Source organism: Hipposideros armiger, unplaced genomic scaffold, assembly GCF_001890085.2.
Source record: "Hipposideros armiger isolate ML-2016 unplaced genomic scaffold, ASM189008v1 scaffold_426, whole genome shotgun sequence".
Classification (NCBI taxonomy): domain Eukaryota; kingdom Metazoa; phylum Chordata; class Mammalia; order Chiroptera; family Hipposideridae; genus Hipposideros; species Hipposideros armiger.
In genome coordinates, this window is record NW_017731776.1 from 1,325,440 (window position 1) to 1,339,325 (window position 13,886).

The 13,886-nt window shown below is 41.5% G+C and overlaps 1 protein-coding gene across 2 annotated transcripts in view; it reads right to left on the minus strand.

Annotated features, from left to right (window-relative positions):
* The window catches only part of DDX17 (DEAD-box helicase 17), a 20,631-nt gene extending 10,230 nt beyond the window's left edge, over positions 1-10,401 (minus strand). Inside the window, exons 1-9 of one of the 2 annotated variants that reach the window (XM_019664592.1) lie at positions 10,019-10,401; positions 5,700-5,850; positions 4,503-4,602; positions 4,161-4,294; positions 3,454-3,519; positions 1,368-1,509; positions 835-995; positions 575-747; positions 126-236 (exon numbers count right to left, since the gene is read on the minus strand). In XM_019664592.1, coding sequence (XP_019520137.1) covers positions 126-236; positions 575-747; positions 835-995; positions 1,368-1,509; positions 3,454-3,519; positions 4,161-4,294; positions 4,503-4,602; positions 5,700-5,850; positions 10,019-10,068 — 1,088 coding nt within the window. In that variant the 5' untranslated portion in view covers positions 10,069-10,401. The remainder of the gene's footprint in view (positions 1-125; positions 237-574; positions 748-834; positions 996-1,367; positions 1,510-3,453; positions 3,520-4,160; positions 4,295-4,502; positions 4,603-5,699; positions 5,851-10,018) is intronic. The other variant, XM_019664593.1, reaches the window with a different exon arrangement.
* Between the last annotated feature and the right edge of the window lie 3,485 nt (positions 10,402-13,886).

Sequence of the window (13,886 nt, forward strand, 5' to 3'; positions counted from 1 at the left end):
ATAAATGGCTGTCCATGCCTGTTAGGCATTATTAAAATATTATACAGTATTCACAATACCAATTTAGAAATTCCTACTGAACTATAAAACCTGAGGCTAATCAATTACCTCCACGCTACACTTACCCATCTCTGCGCATCCTTCGAGTGAGATCATCACATCGTCTCTTTGTCTCTACAAATATTATTGTCTTATTTTCCTTTTCAGCCATTATTTCCTCCATGAGTTGAATCAACCTGAAAGCAAGACCAACAACAATGCAGTCATCTGGAGATGGCCCTACACATGACACAAAAGCTGGATCTGCAGTATCAACACCCCACAGCGACAGTACTTTTCACATTACTTTCTCTACAGCTGATAATTATCAGAACTGCGGTTAAAATCCAAGGATCCAGAATCTTTGCCTTTAACCACAATGTTCTGATAAATGATATGAAGGATGGATTGTTGGAAAGGTAGCAATGCTTTAAGTGTTCTCAGGCCTCAAAAACAACTTTTTCGAACACTTTAACTTCGGAGGGTTATTAGGAAAGGTTTATGGGCATTATCACAATACTGCAGTCTCCCGTACTTGTGGTCCTTTTCACTTTCCATGCAGACATCCACAATCTGCAGGATGTTGTGGTTGGCGCTCAGCTCCAGGTTGCCTACGTTGATCTGGGTGTAATCCCGAAGGAAGTCCTCTGCGAGCTGTCTCACTTCTTTTGGCCAGGTTGCACTCCACATCAATGTCTGCCTATCAGGCTGTGAAGAAAGGAAAGGCTTTCTTTTAGGATAAGGAACTGCGACAGGCAAAGGGCATAGACAGAGCGCATTACCAGCTTTACACACCCTAATTTGGTCGACAATTTTCCGGATCTGGGGTTCAAATCCCATATCGAGCATTCTGTCAGCCTCATCCAGTACAAGGTAAGTACATCGGCGAAGATTTGTCTTTCCTGACTCCAGGAAATCTATGAGGCGTCCAGGAGTAGCTATACAGATCTCAACACCTGTAAAACAAAATCGAAGATGTAGCAACTAAGAATTCTGTAACACTGCCCAAGCCTCAGCAAACTAAGTAGCGCCAGCTCTGCTGGTTGTACTCAGTGCTGCAAGAACTAGCTAAATTTAACACAATACTTGGAAAAGCATGATGTAAGGAGAATTTATGGATAGTCACCATATCCTCACAAAGTATAAGTCTCTAGCCACGTTGGGTTTTCCCCAAATATTTTAACTATACCAGTGCAATTTTTAAGCTGCTGAAATACTGATCTTTTTTCATAAGAACCCATTATTTTCCTTTTCAACTGCATTCATAGAAATTGACAAAGTGAGATCAAGTAAAAATTCTTATGCGCTAATTTTCTTTAAAAAATTACCTCTCTCCAAGTCTCGAATCTGGGGACCTTTAGGGGCACCTCCATAAATGCAAGTACTCTTCAATCTGGAACATTTGCCGTAGTCATCGGCCACCTGCTGTACTTGCTGGGCAAGCTCTCTGGTAGGAGCCAGAACTAGACACTGAAACAAACACACACTTGAGAGACGTATCCCAAGTTAAAAAAAGAAGTATAAAAAGTTATCTAATTCATTTTGTATTGTCTAATTTAGTACTTTCAAGTATGTAATGAGGTGAGAAGTTGGGAAGGCAGAGATACGAGAGTGCGTTGGAGTGTGGCAAAAAATTATGAGAACTAGTATTTAGCATTCGGGATGATGGTTTACTTTTGACACGATTCATTACCATCTAGGTATACTATTTAAGTGGATTTACAGATTGTATAGCCTAGTTTTAATTAAGCTCTCACAAAATGAACAAGTGGCTTTAAAATATTCCTACAACAAAACTATGGATTAAATATTAGTGAGAAACAGATAAATAAGAAAAAAGAGTAGAGCTCACATTTTTATGAATTCTAGTTTAAGCTCTTAGCCAGGCACATCAGGCAAAAACAATGACGACTTATACACAATCTGATTAGTTGGCCAAAATGTAAAATTAAGATATTTTGACACGGGATGTAGAGTATAGTGTGGGGAGTGGACTAAATGGAATTGTAATAGATATGTATGATGTCGGGGGGAGTGGGGTGGTGGATTGAGGGAGGGGGTTGTCACTTTGTGAGGAGTAAAAAGTATAACTATCGCACTGTTTTGTACACCTGAAACTATTTAAAAAAATTTTTAATTAAAAAAAAATATTGAAATAGGTAACACATACACTGTTAACAATAAATCTTGCTCTGTGTACTGATCCATTAGACATTACCTAATGATAATAAAGCTAACTCAGCCATATGGAATATACTATGTATGATGTAATACAAAGTAATACATCATTTCTTTTTGTGAATATTGAGCTATACTGTAGTAACATATATATTTGTAAATACATCAAGTGAAATTTCAGCTCAATTTAAAAAACATGGTAAAAATATACATTCAAAATGTTTAATAGACCACTACTCAAATCTTATAGGAAGTATCACAAATGAAAATAATCAAATGAGAAAATTATGCTGCCTTATCAACATTTACAAAAGTATTACTTAACCACAAATACACATTCCAGACCTGACTTAAACCCAGAGCAGGAACCTCATTTCATAACTCTTTTGTATCCCTCATAGAATCACTGAGTAATTAAGAACTGTACTTAAATTAATGCCTATACATGAAGGTAGTATGCACAGTGGTTAAGAGTAGGACTGATTCAAATTCAGGCTCAGCTATTTAATAGTTATTGTATACGACCGTAGGCAAGTCATTTAACTGCATTAAAATGTATCAGCAAGATGGAGATAATATCAATTCCAGATATGGGGGAGGATGGGTTGAGAATGAAATCTGAATATGCATGTAAAGTACAGTACCTAAACCACAATCATTAAATTGTAGTTATTCCTGGCCGGCCGAGTGGCTCAGTTGGTTGAGTTGGCTTAAGAGTGCAAGCTCTGAGCAACAGGGACGCTGGTTCAATTCCCACATGGGCCAGTGACGCTGAGCCCAAGCTGAGCTGTCGTTGAGCTGCCAAGCAGGATGGCTCAGCTGGTCTAACAAGGTTGCCTGTTTGATGGTGGGCTATGCCTACCCGTAACTAAGACTGAACTTGGCACCTTGAGCTGAGCGGCTGCCCGGATGGGTCAGTGGACAGAGCGTGCGCTCTTAACAAGGCTGCTGACTCCTGCATGGGATGGTGGCTACGCTCACCCGCAACTAAGATTGAAAATGGCACCTGGAGCTTAGAGACCACAAGCTGACGACGGGAAGCCAGATGGCAACTGGCGCCCTCCACAACGAAGACTGAAGAACAACAACTTGGCTGTGGCTGGTCCCTCTCCCAATCCCCCAACAGTGTTCCCCTCCCCAAATTCCCCAATAAAATCTTAAAAAAAATAATCATTCAACTATAAAAAAAAAAATGCAGTTATTCTTCATATTATAAGCAAACTGAAACACACTTACAATTGGACCATCTCCCCTTTCCAAGTATGGCTGGTGGTTAATATGAACAATTGCAGGCAGTAAATACTAAGAGGAAAAAAGAATGACAGTCTTATAAGAAAATTAAGCTGTTATCTTAACAGTTCTAAATTATCACAATTGATAATGCCTAAGTAGGAAAGTGAAAACAGTATTCACAACTGTTCCACACATTTGCAATGTAAATTTAAAAACGAAATGCTTCTATTTAGCAAGAAAAGCTAGGGCCGTCCAAGTGGCTCAGTTGGATAGGAGCGCGAGCTCTGAGCAACAGGGTCGCTGGTTCAATTCCCACACGGGCCAGTGAGCTGCGCCCAAGCTGAGCTGCCAACAGGTGGCAGGATGGCTCAGCTGGTGAGAACACGTGCTCCTAACAAGGTTGCTGGTTCGACTCTTACATGGGATGGTGGGTTATGTCCACCTGCAACTAAGATAGAACACAGTACCTTGAGCTGAGTGGCCGCGAGCTGCCAACGGGCGGCCGGATGGCAACTGGACTTGGAGCTGAGCTAGCTGCGCCCTCCACAACTAAGACTGAAGAACAACTTGGCTATTCCCCTTCCCCAATAAAATCATTAAAAAAAACCAAAAAGCTAAAATATTACCTACACTATCGGAATTGAAGTTTTATAAAGAATTAAAGAATCAAGAATGTATGGGATAATTAGAATAGCAAAATGAGTACGTACTGCCAAGGTCTTCCCAGAGCCAGTCTGAGCAATGCCCACCATATCGCGGCCACTAAGAGCCAATGGGAATCCCTGGCACTGAATCGGAGTTGGTTCTGTGAAGTGCTGATCCATCAACACATCCATCACGTATTCTGTAAGACGACAGATGTGACTCCTTTTAAGTACAACTAAGAACACAGTCGAAGAATTTTAACAGAAACTACTACCTTTGTGAAAGGTATTCTACTTGGGTTTTCAACAAAATCCTCAGTATGGGTCAAAACCTTCAAAAGCTCTACTACCCATGTTTACCACTTAATCCAAATGAACAACTAAGATTCTGTTTTGATGAACACTTACGTGGAAAGTTAGCATGATGGAAGGCAAACACAGGTTTAGGACAAACGTCTCCCCCTCTCACGGTAATCTCCTTCTTACGGCGTAGTTCATCAACCTCATACTATGGAAGAAAAGGATGTAAGACAAATTAGTAAACAAGTTATTCTCAACATGCAAAACTTTATGTTCCAATCCAGCTAAACAATTACCATCCAATACAATTTAAAATGAAAAATATGTGTGAGGGATCTCCCCAACTTTGTGAGTAAATGAAGCAGGTGATAAGAGGTCCATTTTCCACAGGAGGAAACAGATAACTGTACTCAGAAATGTCAAGTAACTTGTCTGAGGTCAGAAATAGGAGAGAGAAACTGTGGAATTTGGGGCCAAATGCTCTTTCCATTATACTTTCTTCTGAACAAGTAACCATGAGTAGGCCAAAAACAACATAACGAGGCCAAAAAGGCAAATAGGAGCACATAATACCAATATATAAATTTAACTTCACAGATGAAAAGACATGACCTCATATACTGTTTAAAATCACATATGACAGGGCCGGCCGAGTGGCGCGTTGGTTAGGAGTTGGCTTGGGACGCCAGCTCTGAGCAGCAGGGCCCCGGTTCAGATCCCACATGAGGGCCAGTGACGCTTCGCCCTCTATAGCTAAGATGGTGAACAACAGCTCGACCTGGAGCTGGGCTGCCCTGAGTCGCCACTGACAGTGTAGGCTGCAGTGGGGCTGGTCGGCAGCGGGTGGGAGCTTTCATGAGCTGCCAAGAGCCTCCGTGAGCGGCCATCCAATGGCTGGCGGGTGACTGCCTCACCCAGGAGGAGTGCAATGATAAACCAACATGGGCCAGTGAAGCGATGTCCTCAACTGGACTGAAGAACAAAAGGACAGCAACTTGTCTGTTCCCCTCCCCCAATTCCCCAATAAAATCTAAAAAAAAAAGACAAAAAACCTCGCATGACAAATTGGTTGGAAGCATAATCAACAAATGAGAACCGAGCAATAAATACATTAGGTACATATTTAAACTGGTTCCTCTTATGGGTACTCAGTATTAAGAATCTAAGGAAAAGTACCACTGCACTATAAAACATGTAATAACAAACAGCAGTATATGTGTAAATTCTGTCTAATGTCTACCTGGTTCATTACTGTGTATGAAAAAAAGGTAAATAAATACCCCACCCCCACCCCCCAAAACTTACTGGAGTCAGCCTTGCCACTTCTGGATGTTCCACATAAAAATTCTTCTCAAACTTGGGGAGCTCACTCAAATCCCACTTCTTTTTACGTAAACGCTCCCCAGGATTACCAAATTTCTTTGGGGGAAGGCCACCACCACCTCTTGCTCCAAATCTAGAAACACAAAAAATTTTCATTTATTAGTATTTTTCAACAATATACCTCAAGCTCCATAAAAACATGTAAAAAGATGGGGCTCTTAGGATACTACCAACCCCCTCCAAAGACAGTATTTTATTACTCTTATATGAAGGTATGGAGAAGTTCGTACAACTTACTTTATTATCCAACAATATCATTATGGGTATGATTACAAAAAGTGGAAAATTAAAAATTCTTATATTTAGAGAAATACATCATGGGAATTATAACCAGATTCTGGAATCTGAAGGTTTGAATTTTCACTCTGCCACTTAACAGTATGATTTTGAGCAAATTATTTCACTTCTGTCCCTCAATTTTCTTACGTAGAGATACTACCACCTATTTCAGAAGTTGCTGTCAAGATAAAATGAGTATGTGTAAGATGTTTATAAAAGTACTTGGTATAGTAAACACTCGGTACAAGTTAGTATTCAACAAACAGTTATTGGGTATCAACTGTGTATGTACTAGGTACTGTTTTAAGTGGTCAAGATACTAAAGTGAATAAAACAGAAGCCTCTACTCTTGTTTAATATTCAGACAAGTAGGTAAGAAAGGACATTTAGTTTAAGCTAAAATTAGGGTTAAGTCTGCAACGGGTAGAAAAATATACTTCAAGTGTGTCCCCCATACTTGGAATAGCTTCTTAGGCCCCCCCTTCCCCTTCCTCCTTTATACTGTACGTGGCACACCTTTTGTCTGTTAATCTGCTAAGGAAAACTACTAGGACCTCCCCAAAAGACCTAATAGGCTAGTCTTCACTTTTAGTTTATGCTAAATGCCAGATCAAAGATGTATGACCTTTCCTTCCTCTTCATTGCCACCTTTACATCTCCTTTTTGTTCTCAGGGAAATGGTACTAGTAATTTAGCTATAAATTTACCGAAGAAATCAATAACAAGTCTTATTTAAGGTTTTAAAAACTCAAACAGATTTAAAACCAATCTTTTTTGCTTTACCTTTCACAACAGACAAGTTCAACTGGAATACAAATATGGTTGCTAGCCAAACTTGAAATGTTCTACTTTTCCTAAAAGAATCCTAACACTAAGATGGTCTTCATTTCTGTATTTCAACCTAGTAAAGTACAGGGCGCTGTTTGGTATACACATAGTATACAGCCTGTTCTCATGCCATTTCCTTACTCCTGAAAACACTATACTGAATGTAGTCTCCCCTTTCCACTCTCACTCATAACACTGTCTTGCACATGGTTTCACTTTATAATTAACAGACAGTAGTTGTACTACTTTAAAGAGCCTCAATTTCCTGGAATTCAAACCGTTCTTAAAGCTGGCTTAAAGACCCAGCTAGACATTTCTCTAAATACAAACATGCAAAGATTGATGGAAGGAAGCTTTCTTGGGACTACGGAGTATCTATATTCAATAGGCAGAACTGGGTCAATTCTGACTGCATTTATGCTACTGCTGAAGTGGTAACTGAAGTCAGGAAACAGAACATGAAAAGCATATTGCACAGGGATACATTACCAAAGATAAACTATCAATGACATCTGCAATATGCTCTCATATTGACCACCTGGACTGACCCCTCCCCCCTCACTTGGAAATGAAGCAACCAACATAATTTTAAATAACAGAAAAGCCAAGTCTCTAGATAGTCCTGCAAAGAAAATAAAAATCACCAAAGACCAATTTCTAGATTGTCTAGTTTATATCAATTTATGTGGTTCCTAGAAGGTGCCATTTCATCACTGCTACTGCATTCTAATGCTACCTAGACCTTAATAATGATCTAGAAGAAAATAAATTTAAGGCTTATTCAAAGTAGCCCTTAATTTAAAAAAATTTTTTTTTCCTTTCTCTATGTTGCTTTGGCTGATTATACAAGACACACTATCCTACACTAAAGGTTAATTTGAAACATGGGGTTCTTTATAAATATGCTGACTTCAATATTAAAGAGCCTTTTACGCTCAAAATTTTTGAGCACATTCGTTCCATCCTTTAAAGATGCACGTATCCTAATCCCTAGCATATTATGCTGCTCATCAAAATATTTTTATTGAGTATTAAGTTTAATTTGGCTTTGCAATAAATGTAGCTTTGATGATTCATATTAACATGCACAATGACACTGGTTTAAATGAACAACACAAATTTTTGGACTATTGGTACATACACTAGTCTCACTCCCTTTTCAAAATATTAATCCATTTCAGCTCTGTAACATTCAGTTAAAGACAAAACAATAGCAATTCAAAACAAAATAAATTTCATAGTAAAGGTAGAGTAAGGGCATGGACCTTATGCAGTGTCATTTTGTTTGAAATTAATAATTTTTAAAGATTTTTAAAAAGTGTCATCTGATACGCCTGTGGTAAAGAAATAAAACATTACTAGTATCTTAGTAGCCTCTACGTGCCTCTTTCAAGTTTGTAACCCCCACTATAACTACCTCGAATTTTAAATATTCCCATGCTTTAGTCTTGTCATATTTGTAGGTATCCTTACATGCATTATTACCCTACCACAATTTGCTTTTTCATTCAATATTGAGTCATCCATGTTGATGCTTTTTTTTTTTTACTGCTGTCCTGTATTCTACTGTATGACTATCCATAATTTATTCAGACATTTGAGCTGTTTCCAATATTGTCCTGAGTGATGATGGTATAAACATCTCTGCACATGAATACTGGGGCACGAGTCCAAGAGTTTCTCTAGACCTTAGAGTCTAGGGTATTCAGCTTAAGAGAAGCTCTTTTTTACTTTACTAGGTAACGTTAAGTTCTTTTCCCTAAGCGGCTGTACTGAAATTCACTTCTCAATTTGGCCATACTGTGAAACACTAAGCTAACATTCCACTTTTAGTCCTCCAAACTTAACACTAAGATAAAATATTTTCCTTCCTAACAAGGTATAAATCAAAATGTTTTTTATTTTGTATATTAAGTGATAATTGAGGTGGTTGTGATTAGTAGATCTGATATTTGTATACCTGAACAACAAAAGACAAAAAAATGTTTGGAGAAATTAACAGAGCACCTACTACAGAGACAATTACATGCATTCTCAATTCCTGAGAACAATGCAAAGTACATACAGGCAATTATTATCCCCATCTTCAGAAGAGAAAATAGGCTCACAACGGTTTAGGATCTTGCCCAAGGTCACACACATAGTAAGAAGGGGGGTCACATTACTTTTTATCCAAGAGATACAACTTTTATTACAAAAAAAGTTAACAGCACAAATCAACATGGATCTATATCTTAAGCAACTTTTGCATTTAACCGACATTAAGATTTGAATCTTAGCATCTGGGAGGATTTCAGTTAATGCTGTCAATTGCCAGCCCTGTAGGCGTGGCATTACTACATGAAAAACTTTCTAGCTAGGCCGAGAAGTTAATGTCCCAGTCCAATTATACAAAAAAAAGGCCATACTTAGAAAACCAACCCCCCCCCCGCAACCCTCCCTTCCCAAACAGCCATTTAGATGGTAATTCCATTGCTTTATATTCCAAAGTGCGTCCTTCGAATTATTTAAGCACGACTAAAGGAATTTAAAAACGTGTTTAAAACTAGAAGCCAGACTTTTAGTCTCTAATTTCAAACCTGAAACTAGAGACTTACAGTTATCTCTGGCTATAGATAACACAAGGGAAGCCATTTCGCGTTAAGATTTTCCTAGACTGAACTCAGAGACCTCATCCTCTTCTCAACAAAAACAATCGTGTTTCACAGATAAACGCTGCAGCCTGAAGAGCTCAAACGAGTTGCCCAAATTCGTCGGGTTCGAAAGCCGGGAAGCAAGAGGCCCAGACAGGGTCTGCGACGGCCAGGCCATCCCCCTCCCGCTCCCTGCGGGGCTGGGGCCGTGCCGCGCGCTACGACGGCCGTCCGCAAGGAGGAGTTGGGGCGTCGCCAAGCTACCACCCCCCTGCCAGGTCATCAGTGACTTCGGGGCCCAGGCCCACCCAAAGGCCTGTGCTCTAAGTCGCTATTATGTCCTGAGTCGCCTCGCCTCCCCGAGTCGGGAGCGCTGTTCGCAGGCCTGCATTCCGCTCAAAGTCTCCCGCTCTCCCGCTACACCGCAGGCTGCGGTCTCCGCTTGAAGCAACCCCCGCCCCCCGCCATGCACACACAAGGCCTTTCCTCCTCCCCTCTTACCCTCCACGGTCACGATCCCGGTCCCGGTCCCCAAAGCCGCCTCCGCGCATGGTCCCAAATGGATAGAGATCTGGGAGCGGGGCACGGATGGCCGGGCTCGGGAGGGCCTGCGGCTCCGGTCTGGTGACGACCGATGGCGGCGGCGCCTCCGCTGTTGGGGCGGCGGCAGGCGCGGCGCTCTCTCGCTCCGACGCGCTGTCTCCCGTCGCAGACGCCACCGTCGCCGCCTCTCTCGTCGGAGACGGGAGCAAAACACAGAGAATCGGGGTTATAAAATTAGTGGGCAGGTTTGGCTACGCTCAAACCCGGCAGTGCCGCGGTTTAGGCGTCTCCTTCCTTCCCAGCGACTGCACAAAATGGCGGCCGAAGCTGAGACTGCTCCAGCTTAACGCTACGTACGTCGGAGACCATACGTAAACAGCGTGTCGGGATCGCCCGAGGGCTTTGCGGAGAACTACGAGTATTCTTGGAAGCATTTTACGTCAGTTGCGGAGATGGACGCATTTTGCGGTTGATAGAAGAAAAACAAAATACGGATCGGGCGTAGTTCTCGCGCCACCTAAACTAGAACGTGGGGTGGGGGTGTAGGGGGGAGAGCCTCCGGCGCGACGTAACATTCTTTGCGTCGTTAGCCGACCCTCTGTTGCGAAGATGCGCAGTGTGCGTAACGTATTCTGTTTGGAGAATAGAGGATTTTGCCGGGTTCGACCGCGGGACGGATCCCGGTCCTCTTGTCCAAGTCGCTTTGCAGAGACAATAACTGTCCTTCATATTTGCAGTCGTCAAGTTTCAGGGTCTCCAGGTGCCAAGAGCCCAGGAGGGTCTTTAAGGTCCCTGACTGGCGCTCTGGCCTCGCCGCCCTGGGCCTGCCTAGACTGGCCGCGCGCCCCGCCGCCATTTCTTTTCTGTGGCCTCTCGCTGTGCTGGCGCCGGCAGCCATGATAGATGTGCCTTGTCCGTTCTTTCGGGAGTTGGTCAGGTGGCGGGCGACGTCTCAGCTGGGTTAAAGCGCTCTGCTACACTTGGTTCACACTGAAGTGCATGTTCTCAACAGAATATTTACACTGTCCCCGGCTGAGCACAGCTGGCTAACAAAGAGCCACAACTGTGTGTGGAGCCCTCAAAGTAGATGCTGAGCTCCCTTGAGCAAGAGCGGCGCTGCCTCACGAGGCCCATGGCAGTCCCTTAGCACACTCTCGAGAGGAAAGGTTTAAAAGCGGTGGTCTTCAGACACAGAAAAGATGGAGGCATAAGTCATGTTTGTAGCCATCCTAGGCCCTGTTCTTAGTTCCTTCTAATCTGGCGTCCCTCTCCCTGTCTGCTCCCTTCTCCCTCAAACTACACTTTAAAGTCTCTCAAGCTTGGCCTGATAGCATGACAGAATTGTTGAGCGGAGCTGTTAGGACCTCAGAAGAACAGCTCGTTTACTATCTCTCATTTATTTCTATAGATGGGTCTAAGTGGGAAGGTTTGCGGTCCCTTATTGTAGGAGCTGACTGGTGTCTCCTACTCTGTGTTCTGAGTGTTTCCCAAATTATTATAAAAGCAGCATAAGGAAAGGATCTTCGTGACAAACTGTTCAGGTTTCTCTTGGGCCATAGAGGCCGATGAGTAATCAGATTAACTGAACAAGTGTTGAATGCCTAATGGGCCCAAGCACTGCGCTAGGAACTGGGGCATGGCAGTGAACAAATGAGTTACTACACTCCTGGAGTTCACACTCGAGTGGGGAAGATAGACAATAAATGTTTATGTCAGGGTAGCTAACTAAAATATAAAGAAAGAAACATAAAGCAGGGAAAAGGGATAGAGTATGAGTGCCTGTGGGAGAGGAGAGTATGCCTGTGACATGGTGTTACCTAAGGTGTCCTGCCTGAGAAGGCCTCCCTGATCAAGTGACATCTGAGCAGAGACCGAAAGTGAGGGAGCTAGCCTTGCTGATATAGAGAAATGAGCAAGTGCAAAGGCCTTGAGGCAGAATGTGGCTTGAGTAGAGCAAGGAGGAAGGGCAGGAGAGGGCCAGATTTTGAAGGGCTTGTTGGCTACTGTAAGGACTTGGTTCTTTCCTTTCAGTAAATTGGAAATCTCTAGAAGGTTTTAAGGAGGGTGACATAATAAATGGACCCCTATGGCTGCAGTGTGGGGAATAAATTGAGAGTGAGCTAGGGCAAAAGCAGGCAGATTAATTAGGCTAGTGCAGTAATCCAGCAAGAGATGATGGGGCTTGGCCCGGGTTAATAGCAACCAGTAAGGAAGAAATGGCCTGACTGAAAATCGAGTTATGACTTAATGAAGGGTGGAGTACGAAAGAAAGAAGAGTCGAGGATGGTTCCTGTAGGAGTTGGCCAACAATGAAGCTCCTACTGGGACTTAGACTTTATAGCACTGAGGGAGTTATTTGGACTGGTTTCTATGATATATGCTAAGTAATTAAATCTGAGGCTCTGTGTATAATAATAAATAACATATAAAGTAAGGTAGCTCCATTGAAAGCCCCTCTACATTTTGCTAGGGAAAATAATTCATATTTTGCTACTAGATCAGTACTTAAGATGCTGTTTCACAGCATCTCATAACTCCTTTTTTATTATTATTATTGGGGAACAGTGTTTTTTTAGCACCCATAAGCTCCAAGTCAAGTAGTTGTTGCAATCTAGTTGTGGAGGGCGCATCTCAGTGGCCCATGTGGGGATCGAACCGGCAACCTTGGTGTTATGAGCACTGTGCTCTAACCAACTGAGCTAACTGGCCACCCCACTCCTTTATCTTCATAAGGCTTTTCATAGTATATAACTATATATTTCTGTCATTTTTTTGCCCTCGTAAAAAATGGTCAATTTTTAGTCTTCCGTTGGAAGACAAATTTCTGATTATAAAGTAAATCCATACTATACGTTTCTCATTCTTTGCTATATCTTTGTGATTTCCTACCAAAGATGGTTGAAGCTTATTACATTTTTCTAAACACAGAGGAAGATTTTCATTAAGTAGGGCAGTCAGAGAACCTAGGCATTTCATTAGTAACAGCTAAGACTTGGTAAAAAATGAAAATATGATTTGCTTAATTCATCCTTTCTTTGAAAACCTAACCATATCTTACCATACCAGATGATTCAGTAATCACGCTCTTTGATATTTACCAAAAAATTTGAAAACATGTCCACAGAAAAACCTGCACAACGATGTATTTTATAGCAGCTTTACTCATAATTGCCAAAACTTGGAAGCAACCAAGATGTCCTTCAGTGGGTGAACGAATAAATTGTGGTACATCAGACAATGAAATATTATTTAGTGTTAAAAAGAAATGAGCTATCAAGCCATGAAAAGACATGGAAGAAATTTAAAGGCATAGTGCTAAGTGAAAGAAGCCAATCTGAAAAGGCTACATATTGTAAAATTCCAACTATATGACATTCTGGAAAAGGCAAAACTATGGAGATGGTATAAAGATCAATGGTTGCCAGGGGATGACGGGAGGAAAGGATGAACGGGTGGAGCAGAGAGGATTTTTAGGGCTTAAGCGTTGTCAGAAAAGTCACGATGTATTTTGTCTGTGTTTTTCAAAGGTCATTTATTTATATAAAGAACAAAGATCAATCAATGATATATTGCCCGTTTTGTTCAATAACCTTTTGCTATCTTTCAGTGAGCTTCATAATTCGTCGTTCATAGAAGGACCTGTCTTTATTTGTGAAAAGCTGAACAAGGTGTTAATTTACAGCCTCATCTGAATTGAATGTTATACCACGCAAGGAGTTTTTTTTGTTTTTTTAAAATTAATTTATTTTTTATTATGAAATACACATTTTTTAGAATTAGTTTCAGCTGTACAACACAGTGCAATAGTTATACTTTTAGCCCCTCG